The sequence below is a fragment of the Lipotes vexillifer genome, unplaced genomic scaffold, assembly GCF_000442215.2.
Source record: "Lipotes vexillifer unplaced genomic scaffold, Lipotes_vexillifer_v1.1 scaffold61, whole genome shotgun sequence".
Classification (NCBI taxonomy): domain Eukaryota; kingdom Metazoa; phylum Chordata; class Mammalia; order Artiodactyla; family Lipotidae; genus Lipotes; species Lipotes vexillifer.
Genome location: NW_006787051.1, coordinates 105673 through 132142, shown reverse-complemented (window position 1 = coordinate 132142; position 26470 = coordinate 105673). Strand labels below are relative to the sequence as shown.

The 26470-nt window shown below is 41.4% G+C and overlaps 1 protein-coding gene across 1 annotated transcript; it reads left to right on the top strand.

Moving 5' to 3' along the window:
- The first annotated feature begins 3302 nt into the window (after positions 1 to 3302).
- Positions 3303 to 4242, top strand: LOC103070927 (olfactory receptor 56A1-like). The gene is given in 2 exon segments (XM_082931158.1): positions 3303 to 3859; positions 3861 to 4242. Coding segments are annotated over 2 exon segments (939 nt in total).
- The last annotated feature ends 22228 nt before the right edge of the window (positions 4243 to 26470 follow it).

Below are 26470 nucleotides of genomic sequence, written 5' to 3'. Positions count from 1 at the left end.
GGTCCACGTCTGGTGGTGTGTTTTGGGGTGTCTGTGGACTTATTATGATTTTAGGCAGCCTCTCTGCTAATGGGTGGGGTTGTGTTCCTGTCTTGCTAGTTGTTTGGCATAGGGTGTCCAGCACTGTAGCTTGCTGGTCGTTGAGTGAAGCTGGGTGCTGGTGTTGAGATGGAGATCTCTGGGAGATTTTCGCCGTTTGATATTATGTGGAGCTGGGAGGTCTCTTGTGGACCAGTGTCCTGAAGTTGGCTCTCCCACCTCAGAGGCACAGCACTGACTTCTGGCTGCAGCATCAAGAGCCTTTCATCCACACGGCTCAGAATAAAAGGGAGAAAAAGAAGAAAGAAAGAAAGAAAGAAAGAAAGAAAGAAAGAAAGAAAGAAAGAAAGAAAGAAAGAAAGAAAAAGAAAGGAGGGAGGGAGGGAAGGAGGGAGGGAGGAAGGAAGGAGGGAGGAAGGAAAGAAAGAGAAAGAAAGAAGATAAAATAAAGATAAAATAAAATTATTAAAATAAAAAAATAATTATTAAGAAAAACAATTTTTTTAAAAGAAAAAAATAAACGCACGGATAGAACCCTAGGACAAATGGTGGAAGCAAAGCTACACAGACAAAATCTCACACAGAAACATACACATACAAAAAGAGGAAAAGGGGAAAAAATAATAAATCTTGCTCTCAAAGTCCACCTCCTCAATTTGGGATGATTCGTTGTCTATTCAGGTATTCCACAGATGCAGGGTACATCAAGTTGATGGTGGAGATTTAATCCGCTGCTCCTGAGGCTGCTGGGAGAGATTTCCCTTTCTCTTCTTTGTTCTCACAGCTCCCGGGGCTCAGCTTTGGATCTGGCCCCGCCTCTGCGTGTAGGTCGCCGGAGGGCGTCTGTTCTTCGCTCAGACAGGACGGGGTTAAAGGAGCAGCTGCTTCGGGGGCTCTGGCTCACTCAGGCCGGTGGGAGGGAGGGGTACGGAATTCGGGGCGAGCCTGCAGCGGCAGAGGCCGCAGGACGTTGCACCAGCCTGAGGCGCGCCGTGCGTTCTCCCGGGGAAGTTGTCCCTGGGTCCCGGGACCCTGGCAGTGGTGGGCTGCACAGGCTCCCCGGAAGCGGGGTGTGGATAGTGACCTGTGCCCGCACACAGGCTTCTTGGTGGCGGCAGCAGCAGCCTTAGCATGTCATGCCCGTCTCTGGGGTCCGCGCTTTTAGCCGCGGCTCGCGCCAGTCTCTGGAGCTCCTTTAAGCAGCGCTCTTAATCCCCTCACCTCGCGCACCAGGAAACAAAGAGAGAAGAAAAAGCCTCTTGCCTCTTCGGCAGGTCCAGACTTTTCCCCGGACTCCCTCCCGGCTAGCCGTGGCGCACTAACCCCCTGCAGGCTGTGTTCACGCCGCCAACCCCAGTCCTCTCCCTGCGCTCCGACCGAAGCCCGAGCCTCAGCTCCCAGCCCCCGCCCGCCCCGGCGGGTGAGCACACAAGCCTCTCGGGCCGGTGAGCGCCGGTCGGCGCCGATCCTCTGTGCGGGAATCTCTCCGCTTTGCCCTCCGCGCCCCCGTTGTTGCGCTCTGCTCCGCGGCTCCGAAGCTCCCCGCTCCGCCTCCCGCAGTCTCCGCCCTCGAAGGGGCTTCCTAGTGTGTGGATACCTTTCCTCTTTCACGGCTTCCTTCCACTGGTGCAGGTCCCGTCCCTATTCTTTTGTCTCTGTTTATTGTTTTTTCTTTTGCCCTACCCAGGTACGTGGGGAGTTTCTTGCCTTTTGGGAGGTCTGAGATCTTCTGCCAGCGTTCAGTAGGTGTTCTGTAGGAGTTGTTCCACGTGTAGATGTATTTCTGGTGTATCTGTGAGGAGTAAGGTGATCTCCATGTCTTACTCTTCTGCCATCTTCCCCTCGTCTCCTTAGATTTTGTATGGATAAAGTTAGTAATAATTTAAACCGAAGGAATTCAAGAAAATTCTTACTAACATATTCGGAGCAATAGAGTGGTTCTGTGTTTGTTTTAGGGCAAGGACAAAAGATTTATTAAGTCAGAGATCTAGCCCAGGGTTTTCCCACTCACCAAGGGACAGGCTCTCGAGGAGCACCTGCCGACAGTGGCATGAATAAGCCTTCAAGTTCCAACATGCATTTTGTGTCATGCCCAGTCCATCCTCTGAAGTCCACCGCACAGACCCTCAGTGACCACTATTTGTAGTATTTTTTAAAAATATTTATTTAAAATATTTTAAATTTTAAATTAAAAAAATTTATTTTATATTGGAGTATAGTTGATTAACAATGTTGTGATAATTTCAGGTGTACAGCAAAGTGATTCAGTAATGCATATACATGTATCTATTCTTTTTCAAATTCTTTTCCCATTCAGGTTGTTACATAATACTGATCAGAGTTCCCTGTGTTATACAGTAGGTCCTTGTTGGTTATCCATTTTAAATATAGCCACCATTCGTAGTATTGATCAGAGCTTCTCCTTTCCCTTCCTCAGGATTCCCTTCGGCACTGCAACTCTGGTTAATTCTCCACTTTCACTTTCCTTCCTTGAAATTTTCCATCAGTGTAAACACCAAGGTCCAGGAACTAAAAAACCTTTTTTCAACAGGCTTTTGTTAAGAATCTATGTGGTGTTAGAGAATGTTGGTGTGTATAAATGAAAAGTGCATGTTATTTGTCCTCAGATATTTGAGCTGGGTGGAGGGAGGCAGAAGGGTACAAAATCTATGTGTAAAGGGCTACAAAGAAATTATAATAATAATAGAAGTTGCATTCTCAATGAACTAACTACTTCATTTATCTTACTTTCCTTCTGAATTCATAATCTTTCCCCAGACAAATAGGTATGCTACAATATGATTCATTTCTGTCTTGCTCTTTTCTTTACTGACAAGCTTGAAATGAACCTTTTAGCTACATAGTCAGCCCTCTCTATTTACACTTCCTCACTTACAAAATCTTCAACTCCTTTCATTCTGGTTTCTATTGCCACCAGTCCAATGAATTAGTCATGTTCAGATCACTAATGATACCCTTTAAAAAAATTTAATGGCCATTCATATTCTCATGTTATTAAACTTCCGCTTAGCTGACAAGTTGGTCCCGTGCTCCTTAAAATTTTCATTGAGAAAGCAACTTCTCCATTATGCTATTGTTTTGCTTTTCTTACACTGGTACCATACTGAATTAATTTGTTGCACATTTTTAATATTGTAAGGTTACTACCTATTGTTATTCTTGAAGTCAATTAGATAAAATTACCTCTTGTATCTGCCCAAGAAAATAGTCAAGAAAAGACTTCTCAGCTCAAGATTCATTGGATGGCATCACCCAGCAATGACTCCACTGCTCCAGTCTCTGAATTCCTCCTCATCTGCTTCCCTAACTACCAGAGTTGGCAGCACTGGCTGTCCCTGTCCCTCAGCCTCCTCTTCCTTCTGGCCATGGGGGCCAGCGCTACCCTCCTGATCACCATCCAGCTGGAGGCCTCTCTGCACGAGCCCATGTACTACCTGCTCAGCCTGCCCTCCCTCCTGGGCATGGTGCTCTGCCTCACTGCCATCCCCAAGGTCGCGGCCATTTTCTGGTTTGACCTCAGGTCCATCAGCTTCTCCTCTTGCTTCCTCCAGATGTTCATCTTGAACAGTTTCTTGACCATGGAGTCCTGCACACTCATGGTCGTGGCCTATGACCGCTACGTGGCCATCTGGCATCCACTGAGGTACCCATCCATCATCACTAACCACTTTGTGGCCAAGGCTAGTGTCTTTGTTGTCATACAAAATGCCCTTCTCACTGTACCCATTCCCATTCTCTCTGCCCAGCTCCTCTACTGTGGGAAAAATGTCATTGAGAACTGCATCTGTGCCAACCCGTGTCCAGCTCTCCTGTGACAATTTCACCCTGAACAGAATCTACCAATCTGTAGCTGGTTGGACCTTACTAGGCTCAAATTTCATCCTCATCTTCACCTCCTACATCTTCATCCTAAGAGCTGTGCTCCAGTTCAAGGCTGAGGGGGCTGCAGTCAAGGCTCTGAGCATGTGTGGCTCCCACTCCATCCTCATCCTCTTCTTCAGCACCGTCCTGCTGGTTGTGGTGTTGACAAATGTGGCCAGAAGGAGCATCCCCGTGGACACCCTGATTCTGCTCAATGTTCTTCACCACTTCATATCCCTTGCCTTGAACCCTATTGTATATGGGGTTCAAACCAAAGAGGTAAAACAAGGAATTCAGAAATTGCTGCAGAGAGGGATGTGATTATGTAAAATAGATTTCTAATTCTCTCTCCCCTTCCTTCTCAGTGATTTTGCCCAGACATAAGCTAGAGAAAAGCCTGACCCAGGTTTCTTCCTTTATTCTTACCTGTTTCAGGGTGGGGTAGGCAAGAGGAAGAAACTCATTTTTCTTGAGTAATTGGTTTGAGCCTGGGCAATTATAGTGAAGTAAATTAATCCTCACAACATTTTTGTAGGTACTATTACTTCCATTTTACATAGCAGAAAAAATATAATTTTAAGAGAACAAACTGCTGGAGATCATATATCTGGGAAGTGATAGAGAAGAGATTAAAATCTAGGCTCTATAGCCTGGTGTCTTTCTAGAGAAATGCCCCTTCTTGTGCAGTTGAAGCTGGCGACCAGGCCCTACCCTACTCTCCTTTGCCTGTGTTTTGTCCTTCTGGATGTCCATAGGTGTTTCCTGATTTGTACCTACTATTTTGAGAGCCAGGGGGTTCTCAGAGAAGGCAGAGTCCTATCTGACAAAGCATCTGCAGGACCACCGGGAAAGAGCACTCATAATAATATAAAGCAATGCCAGCCTCCTACTATGTCCTACGCAGCCTCACAACCTACAGGGAGTCTGGAGAATGAGGTTACAGGTTGAGAGAGGGGTATGGAGGGGGAATACCAGCAGGGTAAAAATTGGGAAATCAGGTCAGTGGGTTGACCACTTCTCCACGTGTTTAAGCTGCACATGCAGTGAACTGAAAATCAAGTCTTACTTGTTGACTCTTCCCAAGAGCTCTAGTTGAAGGTGGGAAGACACAGCACAGTGTCAGGTTTCTGGGTAACAGTGGGTCCAGTCAGGAGAAAATAAATCACACTGGCTATTTTCTTTTAAATTAATTAATTAATTAATTAATTATTTTTTTTGCAGTACGTGGGCCTCTCACTGTTGTGGTCTCTCCCTTTTGCAGAGCACAGGCTCTGGACGCGCAGGCTCAGCGGCCATGGCTCATGGGCCTAGCCGCTCCACGGCACGTGGGATCTTCCTGGACCGGGGCACGAACCCATGTCCCCTGCATCGGCAGGCGGACTCTCAACCACTGCGCCACCAGGGAAGCCCCACCACTGGCTATTTTTAGAGAATTTAAGGTAAGCACTTGATTAAATAAGTATTGGAGACTTGAAAACCAAAAAAAAAAAAAAAAAAAAAAAAAAAAATGGAGGGGGATGCTGAGGTAACACAGAGATAGTACCTGCAGGAAGAACCTTATACTTGGAATTCCTTGGTGGTCCAGTGGTTAGGACTCCACACTTCCACTGCAGGGGTCACAGGTTTGATCCCTGGTGGGGGAACTAAGATCCCATATGCTGCGTGGTGTGGCCAAAAACAAAAAACACTGGTCATTAAAAAAAAAAAAGTAACCTTATACTTGGGAAGCATTGGGTCATTAGGAGACAACAGGTTGGTGGTGGGCTCGTTGAACTACTCTCACAACTCTGAGGAGGGGTGCTGCCTCTGAATGCTACTAGTGTCACAGGACCTCCGAGAATGTGCCCTAACAGCCTGGACTGAGACGTCTGAGGAAGGACTCTATCCTGCTGGTGGTATCTCTTAGGGAGTTCAGTGAGGCTGATTTGATCCTGGAAGTTCTAAAACCCAAACAAAACCCAAACCCAAACCCAAACAAAATCCAAAACACAACCAACCAACCAACCAATCCTGGAGGCTAAAACCAATTCCACTGCCAGGAGGAAGAGTCATTGCTGAGGGAAACCGACGAGAGGAAGAGACAGGAGGGACCAAATATCCCATCCCCTGCTTCAACCTTCCAGTCTTTCTCTGTTGCTCTCTGTAGGTGGAAACTAAGAGGGAGCCGGCTGACCAAGGGTCCTATAGTCTAAGTCCCAGCATCACAAGATGTTTGGATGGGAGGGTCTAGGGCTGAGAGACAAGAGTTAATTATTGGCACAGCTCGAATTGCTTGAGTCTGAAAACTTAGTACCACATGAAGGACAGCTATAGCAGAACTCTGCAGTACAGCATGCCTCCCAGTGAGACAGAGACAGAATCAAGTCCTCCGGTGCAGACGAAAAAAGAGATGTGACATAATGCTATAGGGGCAGCTTTCATAGGAAAGAATTTGGCATTAAGCCGGCAACAGGAATGGAGATCAACTGCCCCACCCTGTGGGGATTAAAGTAACTGCAACTCAATGCTGATGTGGGTTCCAGGGGCAAATTCTTCTAAAGCCACACTCAAAAACAGTGGGAAAGAAAAATGACATCCACTTCCCTACAAGAAGGGGCTCTTAATGCCCTCAGACATGCTTCTTATTTACTCAAGGCAGAGCCACAGGTATGATTCAGTATTTATCATTTTTTTAAAAAGAAATTCTTTAATAGGAATTCTCTCCATCTCATGGTTGCCGGAAGAATTTTATGCACCACCATCTCCTACTGTCCCTCAGAGGACAGAAGGGCCAACTTCAACACCACTTGCCTAATGATACTAATAATCTCAATGTCCTTATATATTGATAATAATTATAGTAATAATCATGAAATTAAAAGCTCAAATATTTTGAACACTTGCAATATACCAGTGTTTGTGCATGATAACATTTAATTTTCATAAGAGCCTTCTGTGGATGATTATAAAAATGAGTTTTTTAAAAAGATCTAACAGAAAGAGTATAATTCATAGGAATATGGTACGTATTGTCAAGGAATATTTTCAAACATCTGGTCTACTCTGTTGGTCTGTAGGAGTGCTTTCTCTACCTTTGTTATGCTTTCCCAGCTGCAAACCCAGAAAGAACTCAAATAAGAGTCTGTTAGTTGGACAAAATTCAGGTCTTAATTCCTCAGCTAGTCTTCTCTAGATCAATGCAAATAGCTGACATAATTATGAGAAGCTTGACTCAAACTGGGAGCACACGGGGATAGATACTACCAACTTGTTGTAGGGATTTGTAAGGATGTAGGGACCAACACACCAGTTGTCATTCCTCAAAGTAACTAGCACAATTTTTGCACATCCAGGGGCTCAGTGAACATCCCCTTATTTACGAGACTGAAGTGACTAAGTCAAGAGTTGACAGTGTCTACAGTGCATCTCTAGTTTCATAGAAGCAGGGCACAAACAGATATGCCATGTACATAAGGGTGGCTCTCTGCTCTGGTTCTAAGGGGAGAAGTTAAGAGGACCACAGGTTCTCACAGAATTGTCAAGCCCAGTGCAGGTGGTTCAAGGAATGGGACACAGTGGTCCTAAGATAGGCTTTGGGGTGAATCTACATGTAGATGAAGGGGTTGGAGGAACAGGATAGTCAAAGAGCCCAGTCTTGAAGGGCAGACACAACTCTGCTGTGAAGTTCCCATAGCATTAAAAAACGTATTTAGTAGAGATCTTTGAACACTGTCTTGAGTGGATAGAATGAAGTAACATAAACTGAAGGCATTTTAAGTTGGTGGGGTATAAATGTACAAACTTCCAGTTATAAATAAGTATCAAAGATGCAATGTCCAGCATGATGACTATAGTTAAGGTATATTTGAAAGTTGGCAAGAGAGTAGATCCTAAAAGTTCTCATCACAGGAAAAAAGCATTTTTCTTTTCCTTCTTTTTGGTACCTATATGAGATATTGGATGTTAACGAAACTCCCGTGGTAGTCATTTCACAACATATGTGTAATTTAAACTTACAAGTGCTGTAGGTCAATTATATCTCAATAAAACTCAATGAAAAAATAAATAAAATGGTGGGATACAGATGTTTTCTCAGTTTAACTGAGATCTGTGAAGAATCACGGTGCTACAATAGGCTGACTGTGATCCAACTGTCCTGGAAGGGGTGCACTAAGAACATGAGAAAGGGGGAGAAGTGACCTACTAAGGCCACTTACTTTACTCCCCGGGTTTGCAGGTTAGTCACATTTGCATGAGGAACACAGAGCCTTTTGAGAAAGAAGATCTGAAACCACTGAACACTGCTATTCAGGATCAGAGCAGATTTAAATCAAGATGCAGTGGCAAGAGAGAGCAACAAGTTCCCTGGAATTAAATTATCTGGAGGAAAAAGGGAGTCTATGCTGGTGACCAATGCCCATAACAAAGACTGAAATATTGCTGAGGGAACAAAACTACGTTTTCCACAGTGGAGTTTGGGGGCCTCTTAGTACATAGTCATCTGATACTCTACTGTGCTTCGGGATATATTCTAAGCATACGGGTGTTAAGGATGAGAGCTGTGACCTCAGAGGCGGACTGTGGAACCTCAAGGCTGTGCAGCCAGGGAATCTAAACAGGATGGCGTTACTGCAAGGCGTAGAGAAACGCTTTGTTGCTGACATGTCAATATTGCTGCCCTGTGGCTGTAAGTCGGAATAGCAATACTTTAGTTCTCAACCTCTGCTTGTTTCTGAAAGGGGACTGGCAACTCTGAAAAACTGGCGTTCCAACACTCAGGGGGAGTGGTAGTGAGTAGCTTCAAGAAGAAAATACTGTACGTCCTGCTCATAAGCACGTGGGGAGCTGAATGATTAATTTAAAAAATAAAAGGGATATAATTTATTCTCTGGTTTTCTTTTTTTTTTTTCTGGTTTCCTTTTTTCAGTGACATTTAAAAACAATGTCAAATCAATAGCATGAATCAGGTATTCACAAGGGTATATTGTATTATTATATTTAATAAGATGTTATATTAGCAGTATTTTGCTAAGGACTGTATGTAATAACAACATTTATTTATTTCTTCATCTGCACAACCAAAATTTAGTTATTGAGTGATTTACGTGTGATTAGCACAGTAGTGATTAGCGTAGATGTTACCAAGAGGTAAACTACTTTCAGAGAGATTATGGTCAAAATAGACCATGAATTATCATTATTCCCAATTTTGCAGGCTAGGCAACTGAGTAAAAAGATAAAATTCTAATGGTCATTCAACTAACAGGGACAAGGATGAAGAGAGATAAATTAGGCATATTTGCTACTAAATCTACTTTTCCTATTATATTGTCTAGGGATTGAGCTACACTTTTTGACTTCAATTAGATAGATTTGTAGTTTTCTGAAGTTTTTCATGTTCCAGATTATAGATAGTAAAGGCAGTGCACATCAAAACCCGTCATATATTGAATTAGTAAATACACGTAAAGTTAGTTACTACAATAAAGGTATCACAGGAACTTAGCACAGTAAAAGTTTACTTCTCATCCACATCCTGATTTCAATGCATGCGGGCTTTGCTTCATGTCAACATTTAGGGACCCATGCTTCTATCATATGTGGGTATTCCACATTACCCTTTGAGACCTCCACAGGTCCTTTTGAATCTGGCTGTCACACAGCGAAGGGAGAGAAAGTGCAGGATCTTGTGGGATGTTTCAGGGGCCAATCTGGGAGAGATTTACATCATTTTCTCTATCATTCCAGTGACCAGAATCCTCACATAAATCTAGCTGCCTAGAGGAGAGGCCGGGTGACTAAATATTTATTTCTTAAGAGAAATGACAAAAGAGAGACTCTCACATGTAAAATGTTCATAGCCTCTTCCCAAGTGAGACTACCCAAACTCTCATCTAGTCACTGTACACAGCACAGAGTCCAAGATCTACAGGAGTGTGTGGTCATCTCCATCCTGATGTGATTCCTCTTGGACCAATCATCCTCTTTCTCCCATTACATATTTAACGGTGGAGCAGAAACTGGGTACCAGCCATTAAGATTCCCAGTTGAAAGTGAAGCATGGAATACATTTAGCAGGAACTTTTCAATAGTAATGCTGGAATACTTTGGGGGCAGGCATCGCAACATTTTAATCTCCTGACAGTTGGGGAAGATCCCTGACTAGACACTGGTTATGTCCTCTGGGACAATATCTCCTGGCCATTGTTTTCTATATCCCCTTGTTCTGCCTTTAGGCGGTTGTGCCTTCTTCAATGTCCCCAGTGACATTAAATGAAGCAGGCATTGGAGCATGTGACTTCTTTTGCAGGTACCATATTTGCAGCCTGTTTCCTGCTTATAAAATATTAGAATCAATAACTATTTTAATTTTTTTTTTTTTTTTTTTTTTTTTTTGTGGTAGGCGGGCCTCCCACTGCTGCGGCCTCTCCAGCTGCGGAGCACAGGCTTCGGCCGCGCAGGTCCAGCGGCCATGGCTCACGGGCCCAGCCGCTCCGCGGCATGTGGGATCTTCCCAGACCGGGGCACGAACCCGCGTCCCCCGCATCGGCAGGTGGACTCTCAACCACTGCGCCACCAGGGAAGCCCTATTTTAATTCTTTATCAAAAGCTTTCTTTAAAAGCCAAGCTCATGTTTCTTTGGCAATGAACCCCCTCAAATACCTAACAGGTTTCTGATATATTAGTATTAGGCCAATTCCGTGTGCTAGATTCACAGTGTAGTGTAAGCACCCGACAATTAGCTTTTTTGATTGTAACGTAAGTGCCTAACATTAAGCTTTTGATTGCTGAGGCAGCCATTTTAAAGACATTCATCTCCTGCAAATCAAAACTACAATGAGGTATCACCCCACAGTGGTCAGAGTGGCCATCATCAAAAAATTTACAAACAGTAAATGCTGGAGAGGGTGTGGAGAAAAGGGAACCCTCCTACATTGTTGGTGGGAATGTAAATTGATATAGCCACTGTGGAGAACAGTATGGAGGTTCCTTAAAAAACTAAATATAGAACTACCATATGACCCAGCAATCCCACTCCTGGGCATATATCTGGAGAAAACCACAATTTGAAAAGGTACATGCACCCCAGTGTTCACTGCAGCACTATTTACAATAGCCAGGACAATGGAAGCCACCTAAATGTCCATTGATGGGTGAATGGATAAAGAAATGTGGTACATATATACAATGGAATATTACTCAGCCGTAATAAAGAACAAAATAATGCCATTTGCAGCCACATGTATAGACCTAGAGATTGTCATATTGAGTGAAGTAAGTCAGACAGAGAAAGACAAATATCATATTGCTTATATGTGGAATCAAAAAATGGTACAAATGAACTTATCTTCAAAACAGAAATAGAGTCACAGATTTAGAAAACAAACTTATGGTTACCAAGGGGGAAAGGGGAGGGAGGAATAAATTGGGAGATTGCGATTGACATGTACACACTACTATATATAAAATAGATAACTAATAAGGACCTACTGTATACCACAGGGAACTCTTCTCAATACTCTGTAATGACCTACATGGGAAAAGAATCTGAAAAAAAAAGTGGATATATGTATGTGGATAACTGATTCACTTTGCTGTACAGCAGAAACTAACACAACATTGTAAATCAACTTATACTCCAATAAAAATTTGGTAGACATGTCAGCTTTCCTTGTTATGTGATCTTTCTAGCATTGGATATCAATCTCTCATTGTCTTCAGCCTTATTCAGGATAACTTGGCAGCTGTCAAAGCAAACAATTCCAATTTGTCAGTGGTTTAACACAATACAATTTTATTTTTTGATGACATCCAGCCCAATGCACATAGAAAGGGAAAGCTGTCTTCCATGCAGTCATTCAGGGTCCTAGCCTCCTCCACTGTGTGGTTCTACCATTTTCCATGGGTTCGTGTCTTCCAGTGGATTATCTGCAACTAGCCAGAGGAGGAGGACAGAGCACAGAGGGCATCAAGGAGGTTGTAAAAGCCATTCCTGGAAGAGGTGCATGCCATTCCCTTGGACAGGCTCAGTCTTATAGCCCCACAGAACTGCAGTTTTGCCTGGAAAATGTAAATTTATCTGTGTTTAGGAAGAGGAAAATTTACTTGTGTAAATTTATTGTGTTAGAGTTTTTCCAAACTCTGTTTGGAAAAACTAGACTTGTCTCTGTCATTTATATACATTGATTATCAAGCTAAAATCCAATTTGTGGAGTGAATGGTAAGAAGTGGTAGGAGAACTTCTGGAGGTTTTTGTGATTCTCCTGGTCTCTCTAAGACACTGTCTGCCCTAGAGTCTGATCTAGCTCTTGTTTGCCTCTTCCAGTTGCTTTATTAAGTAATTCATCATGTTTTATTTTAGACTCATATGAGACAGAAGCAAAGGGACAGTTTTAGATCACTTCCATGTTTTCCAGTCATTCCCCATCACCTGTGGTAGGAAGGAAGAGAAGGCACTGTGTGGAACGTCGGTAAGCTGCATCTCAGGGATAGAAGTTCAATGGATGGGGTGCAGGGATTGGAGTCCTTCCCCAGACCCAGTCCCCTGCCCAGGACCATCTAAATGTATTCCTGAGACCTGGCTTGCCATTCTGCCATGGTGACATCAGGAGTCCTGTATATGATTCAAACAAACAATGATTTTCTACTCAGCCTTTGAGTTTATGCAGTTTGTTGCCTGTCAGGAGACACTGCTGTTGGGACATAATTGGGAAGGGAGACTAGAGGAGTCAATATTCTAGGGACGAACAGACCTTGATAGATTTCCTCAACAAAGTCACTGAATCTATTACATTTACTTGAATGTTTATAATAGAATTAAGAACTGTCTCCTGCTTGAGAAACAGGCTGAGAGTTTCCTAAGACCTATGCTTACTCCTGTAAAAGTAAATATTGATTTGTCTGTAGATTGAGCCAAAAGGGGGATATTTATGGGTCCATGTGTCTTGCTTCCTCACGGCTGAGGTGAGAGCAGTCTCCTTGACTTCCCAGATACACTACTGACTTAAAAGGAGTCTGTCTGAGGAGTTCTGTACTACGTTTATCCAGCCAACTAGTATCAGCAAGAAGATATTTCTGAGATGTTTTTTTCCTGTTGTGGGAAAATACTACCTTGCTTAGTAGCATCACTTCACTTTCCTTTTGCAGCAAAGTCTTTTTTTCCTAGCCAAATGGATTGCTTAGTTCACCAAATAATAAACATGTGATAAAGATCACCATGCCTCATTCTTCCTACTCACCACTGAGTGACGGATTGATCAATATGCTATACACTGTTGAGAAAGAGCCTCCAGACACTCACTTTTTTGCTAGAGACTTGGATTTTAATATCTGGAAGTCACATTTAGTAACCTGGCTATGCTGTTGCTAGCTATGTGAATTAGGCAGACTATTTAAACCCTCCATATTTTAGTTTCAATTTCTCACAAACATGGACAAGAGCAATTTTTTAACTGTGTGATTTTTCAATTCATTTGTATACAACATTAACTACAATCATTTAATAGCTTTGTTCTTTTTCATTATTTATCTCCAGTCTTCTTCTTTCCCTCTCTCCCTTCCCTTTTTTCTTCCTTCCTTCCTTCTTTTTCTCTGCTCCTTTTTTCTGCCCCGATATCTCCTTCTCCAGCAGTTATGGGAGGAAAGTGTGAGTTGTAGAACCGGACTCCACCTGCTGTCCCCTCTCCGTGATTCCTGTGCACAAAGCTCCAAAGATCCTACATTTAGCCTGAGTGTCCCCATCCTAAGAAGCATTTAAAGACCTTCACAGGATAGGCTAATTGTTTAGGTCCTATTTTCTTCAGTTCAGAGTGGTGGCTATACTAGTGACAATGCCATTTGTTTTCCCAAGAAAGCAATGCTAAGTGTTGCTCTGTGTAAGATATGTATTGTTAACAGTAGAATTTCCTACAACCATGCTTAGGTAACAGTTTAGACAAAGAACAGCCATGAAGGTAAAATCCTGGACAGGATTTTACCACTGTGTAAACAGGGTCACTACCAGGTATTTGCTTGGGTCCAGACCACTGATCCTCCCATTACATGAGATGGGACCACATGGAAAGTGCTTCCTGGCCCCCAAAGTTGCCCATGGTCCAAGCTCCTTTGAGGTCCCTGATCCTTTGATTGCTGGGGATGTTCCTCTGGTCACTTCCCTCCTCAGACTTACAGTTCTTAGGATAATTTATTCATTTCCTTCTCCACAGGTACATCCAAAGAAGTTTATCCTGAGAAGATTCTCATCACTCAGAGTTCTTACCCTTCTTTGCTCGGGGTTTCTTTTTCTTTATTTAGACTCCCCAAGAGCCTCTGATCTCTCTGTCTTCACTCTGCTCACAATGCTGAATTAAGCCTTTTATAATATTCTCTCCTGGGAAATAGACCATAGGACCTCAGGGTCCAGGTGTCGAATAAGGGCACCAATCTCTGTGAGCAATGGGGATGGAGGGGCATAGTGGATCCAGAGTCTATAAAATCAGCCTTTAGAGCCTTTGGAGCGGTCAGTTATGGTGCTTTTTTTTCAACAGCCAGAAACAGCAGCAGTGCAAACTTCTGAAGCTGGTAAGTCTCAAGTTGGGGCCAGGAAAATTGTGAGGAAGGAGACAATGAAGAGAAGAGGTGAGTCCAGGAGGCTGGAATGGAAAGGAGATGGAACTCTTTCCATAGGGCCTGGTGTAGATGCCGACCTGCCAAGATGCTTAGATTCTGGGCCATACAAGTTTTGTGGGCCCTGAGCAACTGTAGGTTCAAAGCCCCCCACCCATATCATGGCTAGGAGGCCAAGGCTGTGTACCTGGCTGGGTCAGGATCTTCCTTTCTGCTCTTGTCTAAATCCATCTATGAGCCAAGCTGATCACTCCTGTTTCTAGGCAATCATAGCTAGGCTTGGATCTTCTGTTATAATTTTGGTAATTTAAGACTTGTCTGACCTTTCCAGATTCTCAGTATCTCATAGTCAGAGATCATGTTTTGCTCATTAGTGCTTGGAACAAAGAACTACTGCAACTATCCCTTTGTAAATATCAGTCTGTGGGTATACACTAATGGAATTGCAGTATGGAAGATCAAAGCAATGCCCCAGATGGCCAATGATTTCATTGAGGAGAGTATGTATATAGAGAAAAAATGGTCCCAGCTATAAGGGACTATAAGGCAGAGTTGAAAGTATATTGCTACAATATATCAGTGTTATAGGAGGTCTGAAAGGGACATTTCTTCCCTGTGTCATTTAAAAGACTCTTGGTGACATTCTTGACTCTAGTCTCTCTGCGTCCTCTGTCTTTCTTACGCTAAATCCAGGTGTCCTCCCCACCCCTCAAATACGTCCTTCTCCACCTGCATGCCTGTGTCCAGACCTTGATCACTTTTCCTTTGGCCTGTTCAGAACTCTCTCAAAGCCTGCTGTGTGAGTCTCCTTTGTCCCATCCATAACACATCATTTCCCTGTGTCAGATTTTTGTGATTCCTCACAGCAGTGCACATGGCAATGCCTACTGCCAGGTGGACCTTGTATGGCTGCATATGCTCATGTATGCCTTTAAACCTTGTCTCCTCCTGACACTCTGCTCTCCTACCTCCTTCCCCCAAAGAGCTTAGGGTCTACCAGTCCCTAAAGCCACATCATTAATCATTACTGAACATCCACCTAGGCAGGTCTTTCTTCTCTTAGCCTCGCCTACAAGGGTAACCTTCCCCTCTTCTTTTTTTTAGATTTCCATATATATGTGGTAGCATACGGTATTTGTTTTTCTCTTTCTGACTTACTTCACTCTGTGTGACAGACTCTAGGTCCATCCACCTCACTACAAACAACTCAATTTCGTTTCATTTTATGGCTGAGTAATATTCCATTGTATATATGTGCCACATCTCCTTTATCCATTAATCTGTTAATGGACACTTAGGTTGTTTCCATGTCCTGGCTATTGTAAATAGAGCTGCAATGAACATTGTGGTACATGACCCTTCTTGAATTATGGTTTTCTCAGGGTATATGCCCAGTAGTGGGATTGCTGGGTTGTATGGTAGTTCTATTTGTAGTTTTTTAAGGAACCTCCATACTGTTCTCCATAGTGACTGTATCAATTTACATTCCCACCAAGAGTGCAGGAGGTTTCCCTTTTCTCCACACCCTCTCCAGCATTTATTGTTTGTAGATTTTTTGATGATGGCCATTCTGACTGGTGTGAGGTGACACCTCATTGTAGTTTTGACTTGCATTTCTCTAATGATTAATGATGTTGAGCATTCTTTCATGTGTTTGTTGGCAAGCTGTATATCTTCCTTGGAGAAATGTTTATTTAGGTCTTCTGCCCAGTTTTGGATTGGGTTGTTTTTTTGATATTGAGCTTCATGAGCTACTTGTAAATTTTGGAGATTAATCCTTTGTCAGTTGCTTCATTTGCAAACATTTCCTCCCACTCTGAGAGTTGTCTTTTTGTCTTCTTTATGTTTTCCTTTGCTGTGCAAAAGCTTTTAAGTTTCATTAGGTCCCATTCATTTATTTTTGTTTTTATTTCCATTTCTTTAGAAGGTGGGTCAATAAGGATATTGCTGTGATTTATGTCATAGAGTGTTCTGCCTATGTTTTCCTCTAAGAGTTTTATAGTGTCTGGCCTTACATTTAGGTCTTTAATCCATTTTGAGTTTATTTTTGTGTATGGTGTTAGGGAGTGCTCTAATTTCATTCTTTTACATGTAGCTGTCCAGTTTTCTCAGCACCACTTATTGAAGAGGCTGTCTTTTCTCCATTGTATATTCTTGCCTCCTTTATCAAAGATAAGGTGACCGTTATATGCGTGGGTTTATCTCTGGGCTTTCTATCCTGTTCCATTGATCTATATTTCTGTTTTTGTGCCAGTACTGTACTGTCTTGATGACTGTAGCTTTGTCGTATAGTCTGAAGTCTGGGAGCCTGATTCCTCCAGCTCTGTTTTTCTTTCTCAAGATTGGTTTGGCTATTCGGGGTCTTTTGTGTTTCCATACAAATTGTGAAATTTTTTGTTCTAGTTCTATGAAAAATGCCATTGGTAGTTTGATAGGGATTGCATTGAATCTGTAGATTGCTTTGGGTAGTATATTCATTTTCACAATGTGGATGCTTCCAATCCAAGAACATGGTATATCTCTCCATCTGTTTGTATCGTCTTTAATTTCTTTCATCAGTGTCTTACAGTTTTCTGCATACAGGTCTTTTGTCTCTTTAGGTAAGTTTATTCCTAGGTATTTTATTCCTTTTGTTGCAATGGTAAATGCGAGTGTTCCCTTAATTTCTCTTTCAGATTTTTCATCATTAGTGTACAGGAATGCAAGAGATTTCTGTGCATTAATTCTGTATCCTGCTACTCTACCAAATTCATTGATTAGCTCTAGTAGTTTTCTGGTAGCATCTTTAGGATTCTCTATGTATAGTATCGTGTCATCTGCAAACAGTGACAGCTTTACTTCTTCTTTTCTGACTTGGATTCCTTTTAGTTCTTTTTCTTCTCTGATTGCTGTGGCTAAAACTTCCAAAACTATGGTGAATAATAGTGGTGAGAGTGCACAGCCTTGTCTTGTTTCTCATCTTAGAGGAAATGGTTTCAGTTTTTCACCATTGAGAATGATGTTGGCTATGGGCTTGTCACCTGTGGCCTTTATTATGTTGAGGTAAGTTCCCTCTATGCCTGCTTTCTGGAGGGTTTTTATCAGAAATTGTTGTTGAATTTTGTTGAAAGCTTTTTCTGCATCTATTGAGATGATCATATGATTTTTCTCATTCAGTTTGTTAATATGGTTTATCACATTGATTGATTTGCATATATTGAGGAATCCTTGCGTTCTTGGGATAAACCCCACTAGATCATGGTGTATGATCCTTTAAATGTGCTGTTGGATTCTGTTTGCTAGTATTTTGTTGAGGATTTTTGCATCTATGTTCATCAGTGATATTGGCCTGTAGTTTTCTTTTTTTGTGACATCTTTGCCTGGTTTTGGTATCAGGGTGATGGTGGCCTTGTAGAATGAGTTTGGGAGTGTTCCTCTCTCTGCCATATTTTGGAAGAGTTTGAGAAGGATAGGTGTTAGCTCTTCTCTTCATGTCTGATAGAATTTGCCTGTGAAGCTATCTGGTCCTGGGCTTTTGTTTGTGGGAAGATTTTAAATCACAGTCTCAGTTTCACTGCTTGTGATTGCTCTGTTCATATTTTCTATTTCTTCCTGTTTCAGTCTCGGAAGGTTGTGCTTTTCTAAGAATTTTTCCATTTCTTCCAGATTGTCCATTTTATTGGCATATAGTTGCTTGTAGTACTCTCTCATGATGCTTGGTATTTCTGCAGGGTCAGTTCTTACTTCTTTTTCATTTCTAATTCTATTGATTTGAGTCTTCTCCCTTTTTTTCTTGATGAGTCTGGCTAATTGTTTATCAATTTTGTTTATCTTCTCAAAGAACCAGCTTTTAGTTTTATTGATCTGTGCTGTTGTTTCCTTCATTTCTTTTTCATTTATTTCTAATATGAACTTTATGATTTCTTTCCTTCTGCTAAGTTTGGGGGTTTTTTTGTTCTTCTTCGTCTAATTACTTTAGGTGTAAGGTTAGGTTGTTTATTTGAGATGTTTCTTGTTCCTTGAGGTAGGATTGTATTGCTATAATCTTGCCTCTTAAAACTGCTTTTGCAGCATCCCATAGGTTTTGGGTCATCCTGTTTTCATTGTCATTTGTTTCTAGGTATTTTTTGATTTCCTCTTTGATTTATTCAGTGATCTCTTGGTTATTTAGTAGTGTATTGTTTAGTCTCCATGTGTTTTTTTTTTTTTTTTTTACAGATTTCCCCCCTAATTGATATCTAGTCTCATAGCGTTGTGGTCGGAAAAGATACTTGATATGATTTCAATTTTCTTAAATTTACCAAGGCTTGATTTGTGACCCAAGATATGATCTATCCTGAAGAATGTTCCATGAGCACTTGAGAAGAAAGTGTAATCTGCTGTTTTTGGATGGAATGTCCTATATATATCAATTAAGTCCATCTTGTTTAATGTATCATTTAAAGCTTGTGTTTCCTTACTTATTTTCATTTTGGATGATCTGTCCATTGGTGAAAGTGGGGTGTTAAAGTCCTCTACTATGATTGTGTTACTGTTGATTTCCCCTCTTATGGCTGTTAGCATTTGCCTTATGTATTGAGGTGCCCCTATGTTGGGTGCATAAATATTTACAATTGTTATATCTTCTTCTTGGATTGATCCCTTGGTCATTATGTAGTGTCCTTCTTTGTCTCTTGTGATAGCCTTTATTTTAAAGTCTATTTTGCCTGCTATGAGAGTTGCTACTCCAGCTTTCTTTTGATTTCCATTTGCATGGAATATCTTTTTCCATCCCCTCACTTTCAGTCTGTATGTGTCCCTACGTCTGAAGTGGGTCTCTTAAAGACAGCATATATATGGGTCTTGTTATTGCATCCATTCAGCTGGTCTATGTCTTTTGGTTGAAGCATTTAATCCATTTACATTTAAGGTAATTATCGATATGTATGTTCCTGTTACCTTTTCTTAATTGTTTCGTGTTCGTTATTGTAGGTCTTTTCCTTCTCTTGTGTTTCCTGTCTAGAGAAGTTCCTTTAGCATTTGTTGTAAAGCTGGTTTGGTGGTGCTGAATTCTTTCAGCTTGTGCTTGTCTGTAAAGGTTTTAATTTCTCTGTCAACTCTGAGTGGGATCCTTGCTGGGTAGAGTAATCTTGGTTGTAAGTTTTCCCCTTTCATCACTTTAAATATGCCCTGCCACTTCCTTCTGGCTTGCAGAGTTTCTGCTGAAAGATCACCTGTTAACCTTATGGGTATTACCTTGTATGTTATTTGTTGTTTTTCCCTTGCTGCTTTTAATACTTTTTCTTTGTATTTAATTTTTGACAGTTTGATTAATAGGTGTCTTGGTGTGTTTCTCCTTGGATTTATCCTGTATGGGACTCTCTGTGCTTCCTGGACTTGATTGACTATTTCCTTTCCCATGTTAGGGAAGTTTTCAACTATAATCTCTTCAAATATTTTCTCAGTCCCTTTCTTTTTCTCTTCTTCTTCTGGGACCCGTATAATTCGAATGTTGGTGAGTTTAATGTTGTTCCAGATATCTCTGAGACTGTCCTCAATTCTTTTCATTCTTCTGCTCTGTGGTAGTTATTTCCACTATTTTATCTTCCAGGTCACTTATCCATTCTTCTGCCTCTGTTATTCTGCTATTGATTCCTTCTAGAGAATTTTTAATTTCATTTATTTTGTTATTCATCATTGTTTGTTTGCTCTTTAGTTCTTCTACGTCCTTCTTAAACGTTTCTTGTATTTTCTCCATTTGATTTCCAAGATTTTGGATCATCTTTACTATCATTACTGTGAACTCTTTTTCAGGCAGAACGCCTATTTCTTCTTCATTTGTTTGGTGTGGTGGGTTTTTACCTTGCTCCTTCATCTGCTCTGTGTTTCTCTGTCTTTTCATTTTGCTAAACTTCCTGTGTTTGGGGTCTCCTTTTTGCAGGCTGCAGGTTCATAGTTCCCGGTGTTTTTGGTGTCTGCCCCAAGTTGGTAAGTTTGGTTCAGTGGGTTGTGTAGGCTTCCTGGTGGAGAGGACTGGTGCCTGTGTTCTGGTGACTGAGGCTGAATCTTGTCTTTCTGGTGCAGGACCATGTCGGGTGGTGTGTTTGTGGGTGTCTGTGACCTTATTATGATTTTAGGCAGGCTCTCTGCTAATGGGCGGGGTTGTGTTCTTGTCTTGCTAGTTGTTTGGCATAGGGTGTTTAGCACTGTTGCTTGCTGATCATTGAGTGGAGCTGGGTCTTAGTATTGAGATGGAGATCTTTTGGAGAGCTTTTGCTGTTTGATATTACATGGAGCTGGGAGTTCTCTGGTGGACTGATGTCCTGAATTCGGTTCTCCCACCTCAGAGGCACAGGCCTGCCACCCAGCTGGAGCATGAAGACCCTGTCAGCCACATGGCTCAGGAGAAAAGGGAGAAAGAAAGAAAGAAAGAAAGAGAGGAAGAAAGGAAAAGAAAGTTATTAAAATAAAAAATTATTAAAAATAAAAAATTAAAAAGTAATAAAAAAGGAAAGAAAAAAAGAATGAAAGAAATAGAACAACCAAAGCAAAAAACAAATCTACGAATGATAACAAGCACTAAAAACTACACTAAAAAAAAAAAATTAGAACCCATAGACAAATGGTAAAAGCAAATCTATACAGAGAAAAATCACACAAAGAAGCATACACATACACACTCACAAAAAGAGAAAAAGGAAATATATTTATCTATTAAAAAAAAGGAAGAGAGCAACCAAATCAATAAACAAATCTACCAACGATAATTAACTCTAAATGCTAAGCTAAGATAAACATAAAACCAGAAACCAATTAGATGCAGAAAGCAAACCCCTAGTCTACAGTTGCTTCCAAAGTCCACCGCCTCAATTTTGGGATGAGTCGTTGTCTATTCATGTATTCCACAGATGCAGGGTACATCAAGTTGATTGTGGAGATTTAATCCGCTGCTCCTGAGGCTGCTGGGAGAGATTTCCCTTTCTCTTCTTTATTCGCACAGCTCCTGGGGTTCAGCTTTGGATTTGGCCCCGCGTCTGTGTGTAAATTGGCTGAGGGCATCTGTTCTTCGCCCAGACAGGAGAGTGTTAAAGGAGCAGCTGATTCAGGGGCTCTGGCTCACTCAGGCCTGGGGGAGGGAGGGGTACGGAATGCGGGGCGAGCCTGCGGTGGCAGAGGCCAGCGGGACGTTGCACCAGCCTGAGGCGCGCCGTGCGTTCTCCCGGGGAAGTTGTCCCTGGATCCCGGGACCCTGGCAGTGGCGGGCTGCACAGACTCCCAGAAGGGGAGGTGTGGAGAGTGACCTGTGCTTGCTCACAGGCTTCTTGGTGGCGGCAGCAGCAGCCTTCGCGTCTCATGCCCGTCTCTGGGGTCCGCGCTGATAGCCGCGGCTCTCGCCTGTCTCTGGAGCTCGTTTAGGAGGTGCTCTGAATCCCCTCTCCTCACGCACCCCGAAACAATGGTCTCTTGCCTCTTCGGCAGATCCACACATTTTCCTGGACTCCCTCCCGGCTAGCTGTGGCGCACTAGCCCCCTTCAGGCTGTGTTCACACAGCCAACCCCAGTCCTCCCCCTGGGATCTGACCTCCGAAGGCAGAGCCTCAGCTCCCAGCCCCAGCCCGCCCCGGCGGCTGAGCAGACAAGCCTCTCGGGCTGGTGAGTGCCGGTCGGCGCCGATCCTCTGTGCGGGAATCTCCCCGCTTTGCCCTCCGCACCCCCGTTGCTGCGCTCTCCTCCGCGGCTCCGAAGCTCCCCGCTCCGCCCCCCGCAGTCTCCGCCCGCGAAGGGGCTTCCTAGTGTGCGGAAACCTTTCCTCCTTCACAGCTCCCTCCCACTGGTGCAGGTCCCATCCCTATTCTTTTGTCTCTGTTTTTTCTTTTTTCTTTTGCCCTACCCAGGTACGTGGGGAGTTTCTTGCCTTTTGGGAGGTCTGAGATCTTCTGCCAGCATTCAGTGGGTGTTCTATAGGAGTTGTTCCACATGTAGATGTTTTTCTGATGTATTTGTGGGGAGGAAGGTGATCTCCACATCTTACTCCAACGCCAATTTGAAGGTCTCCTCACATTGTTGATGAAGCCCAGTTTTTGTGCATCAGTGATTTTATAAAGCACAAAAAATTCATGCATGTAACTCTGCAGGATCCCTAATGTGATTAAGATAATATTATAGTTTGTTCTTTTCCATGTTTAAAATATTTACAATATCTTGAGAGCTATATTGGGATGAATATCACGACATTACTGACTCACTCTGTGTTCTCAAAGTCTCCAGTGGTGACTAAAGAAGCAAGAGGTGGAGAAAAGAGCCTATCTTAGAGATGACAAATCAAATTTCTCCAAGGAGATAAATATTTCATGTATTTGTTATACTGGGATTCATCGATTCTCTCTATATACCTATTTCTCTGCCTTTCCAACTGTATTAAAATTTGTTGTAAAATACTGAGTAGTTCAGACTAAATAATTAAGTAGATTGGGTGTTGTCTCTGGAACTAGGGCATGGACATACTTTCGCGTGGGCATTATTCTGTCTAGCACCTTTGTTATATTCCTTTCCTTGCTAAGCTACCATTATAGGTTGAGATCTGAATTAGCACTCAACATTGGACTTTTAAAGAACCCAATTTTATTGGACCTATACTGTACAAAGAAGGGTGTAGTTATGTCAATTACCCGTATCGCTCACATTCTTTACTCCAAATCCCTCCTTTGATCTCAGCATCTGGCTGTTCTTTCTTGGGATGGATGTCATTACAAGGAAATTATGGTTGCATTTCCTGTTAGATCATGCCTCGGCTGCTATTCCTTATCCCCAGCAATTCAGTTACCTGTTTAATGGAAAATCTGAGATGTATAATTCAGTTCCAAAGTGTTGTCTAAATAAGCAGGACACAAGATAACAACAGCATTGAACTTCTTTTTCTGCTCTCCTGCTACCACAGATTGGCATTTGATTTTTACTAGTTTATGTCTCCAAGGTTTCGACATCAGAAGCAGGAGTTTCCTTATCATTGACATACATACCCCCCAAATCAGTTTATTTCAAAGGTGATCTAATCCTAATGGGTATTCATGCTTTGTTTTGTATGTTAAAGTAAAATTTAATGAGGCCGAGATTTAAAACATTTACATGATTGTTAATGATTGTCCAAGGAAAATGGGTTCATTTCACCTCCTTTTTTTCAGTGTTTATTTGCCATCTATAAGCAGTGACAGTTGCTCTTGTTTTCTTACTTTTAGTATGAAAGGGTTCCATGATTGACTTTAGGACATCTCTTTTACAGGTGCTACCCTGATCAAAGCACAACACTTGGAAAGGGGAAATAATATTGCCATTTGAGAATTAAATAATCCAAGGAATGTCATGGTTGGAACAGGGATATCCCAGGACATCTAACAGGGGTATAACAACCCTAAGGGAAGCAGGACTTGAGTGTTACTTAATTGAACCTAACTACAAAAATAACAAAAGAAAGTTACATAGGTGGGGAAGGGTTGTTTAGTCATATAAACACAGGAAGGAGAGCAACAGATCATATGTTAGCCCATACATGGGTACTGAGAGTATACTTTCTTTATGCTAAGGAAGTGCTTCATTTAATGCAGGTGTGCTGATGTGGATTCTGCTTGCTTAGCTATGTTCTGAGATGAAAGTTTCAAGAATCTTAGTCTTGTACAAGTGCTTAGTGAGCATCAGGTTGCCCTTGATGAAAATATTCAGCTAGCAAAAATGGTGACTACGTGCAGAGATCTAGCTTTCAGTAGCTCAGAATTTTGAAAGGATAGCTGCCAAGCTGAGTCCTTTTAGATTGGCTTGAAGCATGCTAGTTCTTCATAGACATGGATCTTAGCCAAGATGATCAAATTCAATGCTCAACATGACGTTTAGCACAGGGTGGCAGAGCTACTCATTCTGAGCCTTGCAGTGTTGATGGCTTTCTGCAAATCTGTTTTGTAAAAAGCTCTAGAGATAGATGAAATCCCTAAGCAATTTTGCCTTCTTGGAAAGTCTGTTAGCACACCCTGCTGTTTCCAAACATGCACCTCCACCTTGGGTTACAGCACTTGGTAAAGAATGGGGTTTTCTCTTCTGTATTCTCTTCTATTCTACTTAGAAATTACAGTCTTACTGACATCACTCTCTCACTCATTTCCACTTGAATTATTCATTTGTCTTGGCTAAGTGACATTTAGAAAAGCCTGAGAAATGAAAATCTATAGTGCTGTAGGAAAGCTTTCAAATGGTAGAAGCCATTAATGGATGATATCAAAACTGAGTGTTCTGAAGGTTAAACATGTTTTGGAAAGAGTAGAGTGAACAAAATTGAAAAGGTTTTTTTTAAGTAGGCCTTATTATAGCCTTTACATATACAAATATAAGTATTTAGGCTCTAAGAAATAGGATTTCTATAATTAAAATATTAAATAATAAATTAAATTTAATTAAATACTAAAATAATTAAAATGAGTTTGCAGTATATCCTTAAGTTATGACAACAGGAAGTCAATTTAATTAAGCAACTAAAATTTAGTTCTTCAAGCAGAACACAATTTTATTCTAATAGAAAGACTGGTTGTCAAGTTTTCTAAGTCTTTCCGAGACATAAATATTTCAGGTATTTATTTATTTAATATTTATTATTGAGTTTGTAGCTGGTGTTATTAGATATGGGAATAGCTAAGGTATATACTGGTGTAAAGAAACAGTCTTTTTTTCATAACTCTTGCATTCTAAGCTAGCAAGAAAGACAATAAGCATGGAAAAATAGTGAAATTATTCTAGATAATTATGGGTTACAGAAATAAAATTAAATAGAATTAAAATCAACAATAAGAAGGGAAACAAATCAATTAAAAAGGGAAAAAGACTGAACAGACTTTTCTATAAAATATATACAAATGGTCAGTAGCAAATGAAAAGGTACTCAATATTATCAGTCATCAGAGAAATAAAAAATAATATCCCAAAGTGATTCCATTTTATATTCCTTGAATACCTAAAGGAAAAGTGATTGATATTATCATATATAGAAGAATATATGTAATAACTGAAACTCTTATACATTGATAGCAGGTATGAGAAACACACAAGTACTTTGAACGCTTTTTGGCATATTTCTTATGAAGTTAAAAATACCTCTTTACTCCTATTCAACAACTCCACTCCTAGATATTTACTAAAGGGAAATAATATCCAATGGACATGTCAAATAGGCAATTAAATATATATGTCTGAAGCTCAGGAAAAGAACATGGTTAATTATATAATGTATTTGGGAGTCATCATTTATGATGTTTTTGATACATTTCATTTGTATTGTACGTATGGGGAGAAGAACGAAGAGGAAAAGCTGTAAAACAAGAAGTAGCAATAAATACTGTAATTTATTGTTCTTCTGCACTAACATTTTATGGTCCATCACACAATAATGAAAAACATACAGGAATATGGTTGGTAATTCAACTCTATTTGTGTATGTGTGGATCTGTGTGTGTGTTTGTATGTGTGTGTGTGTGAGAGAGAGAGAGGGAGAGAGAGAATATGAGGAAAAGAATTATACTATCACTAGCCATTGTGTATAGGGCATAACACTAATCACAGATGAATGCACTCTAGGTCTTCATAAAACTTAAGGATGCTCTAGGCCACTCTTTTCTCCTCTATTTTCAACATCAATTAAGTATCATTTCCTGTATCCCACCCCCTGCTTTCAAAGATTTTATAACAAATGCCTCTAAGTCATCTCACTATTTCCATTATCTCTTCCTCTGCCCTGATATCTCTGCCTTTAGCTTCTACCAGGGCTCCATTACTCAGCTGGAGCCAACTTACCAACTGTGTTAGCAGCTTTTCCATCTCAAAAGGGTCACTTGTTTGTATGCTACAACCTTTTGGCTTTGTGGAGTGATAATTTATAGTGAATAAGAATTTATAGTGACACATTATACTTCCCAGATGCTTTGCCCCTTGGAGCTCTCAAGGGCTTGGAGGGTGGGAAAAAGGAGCTCCT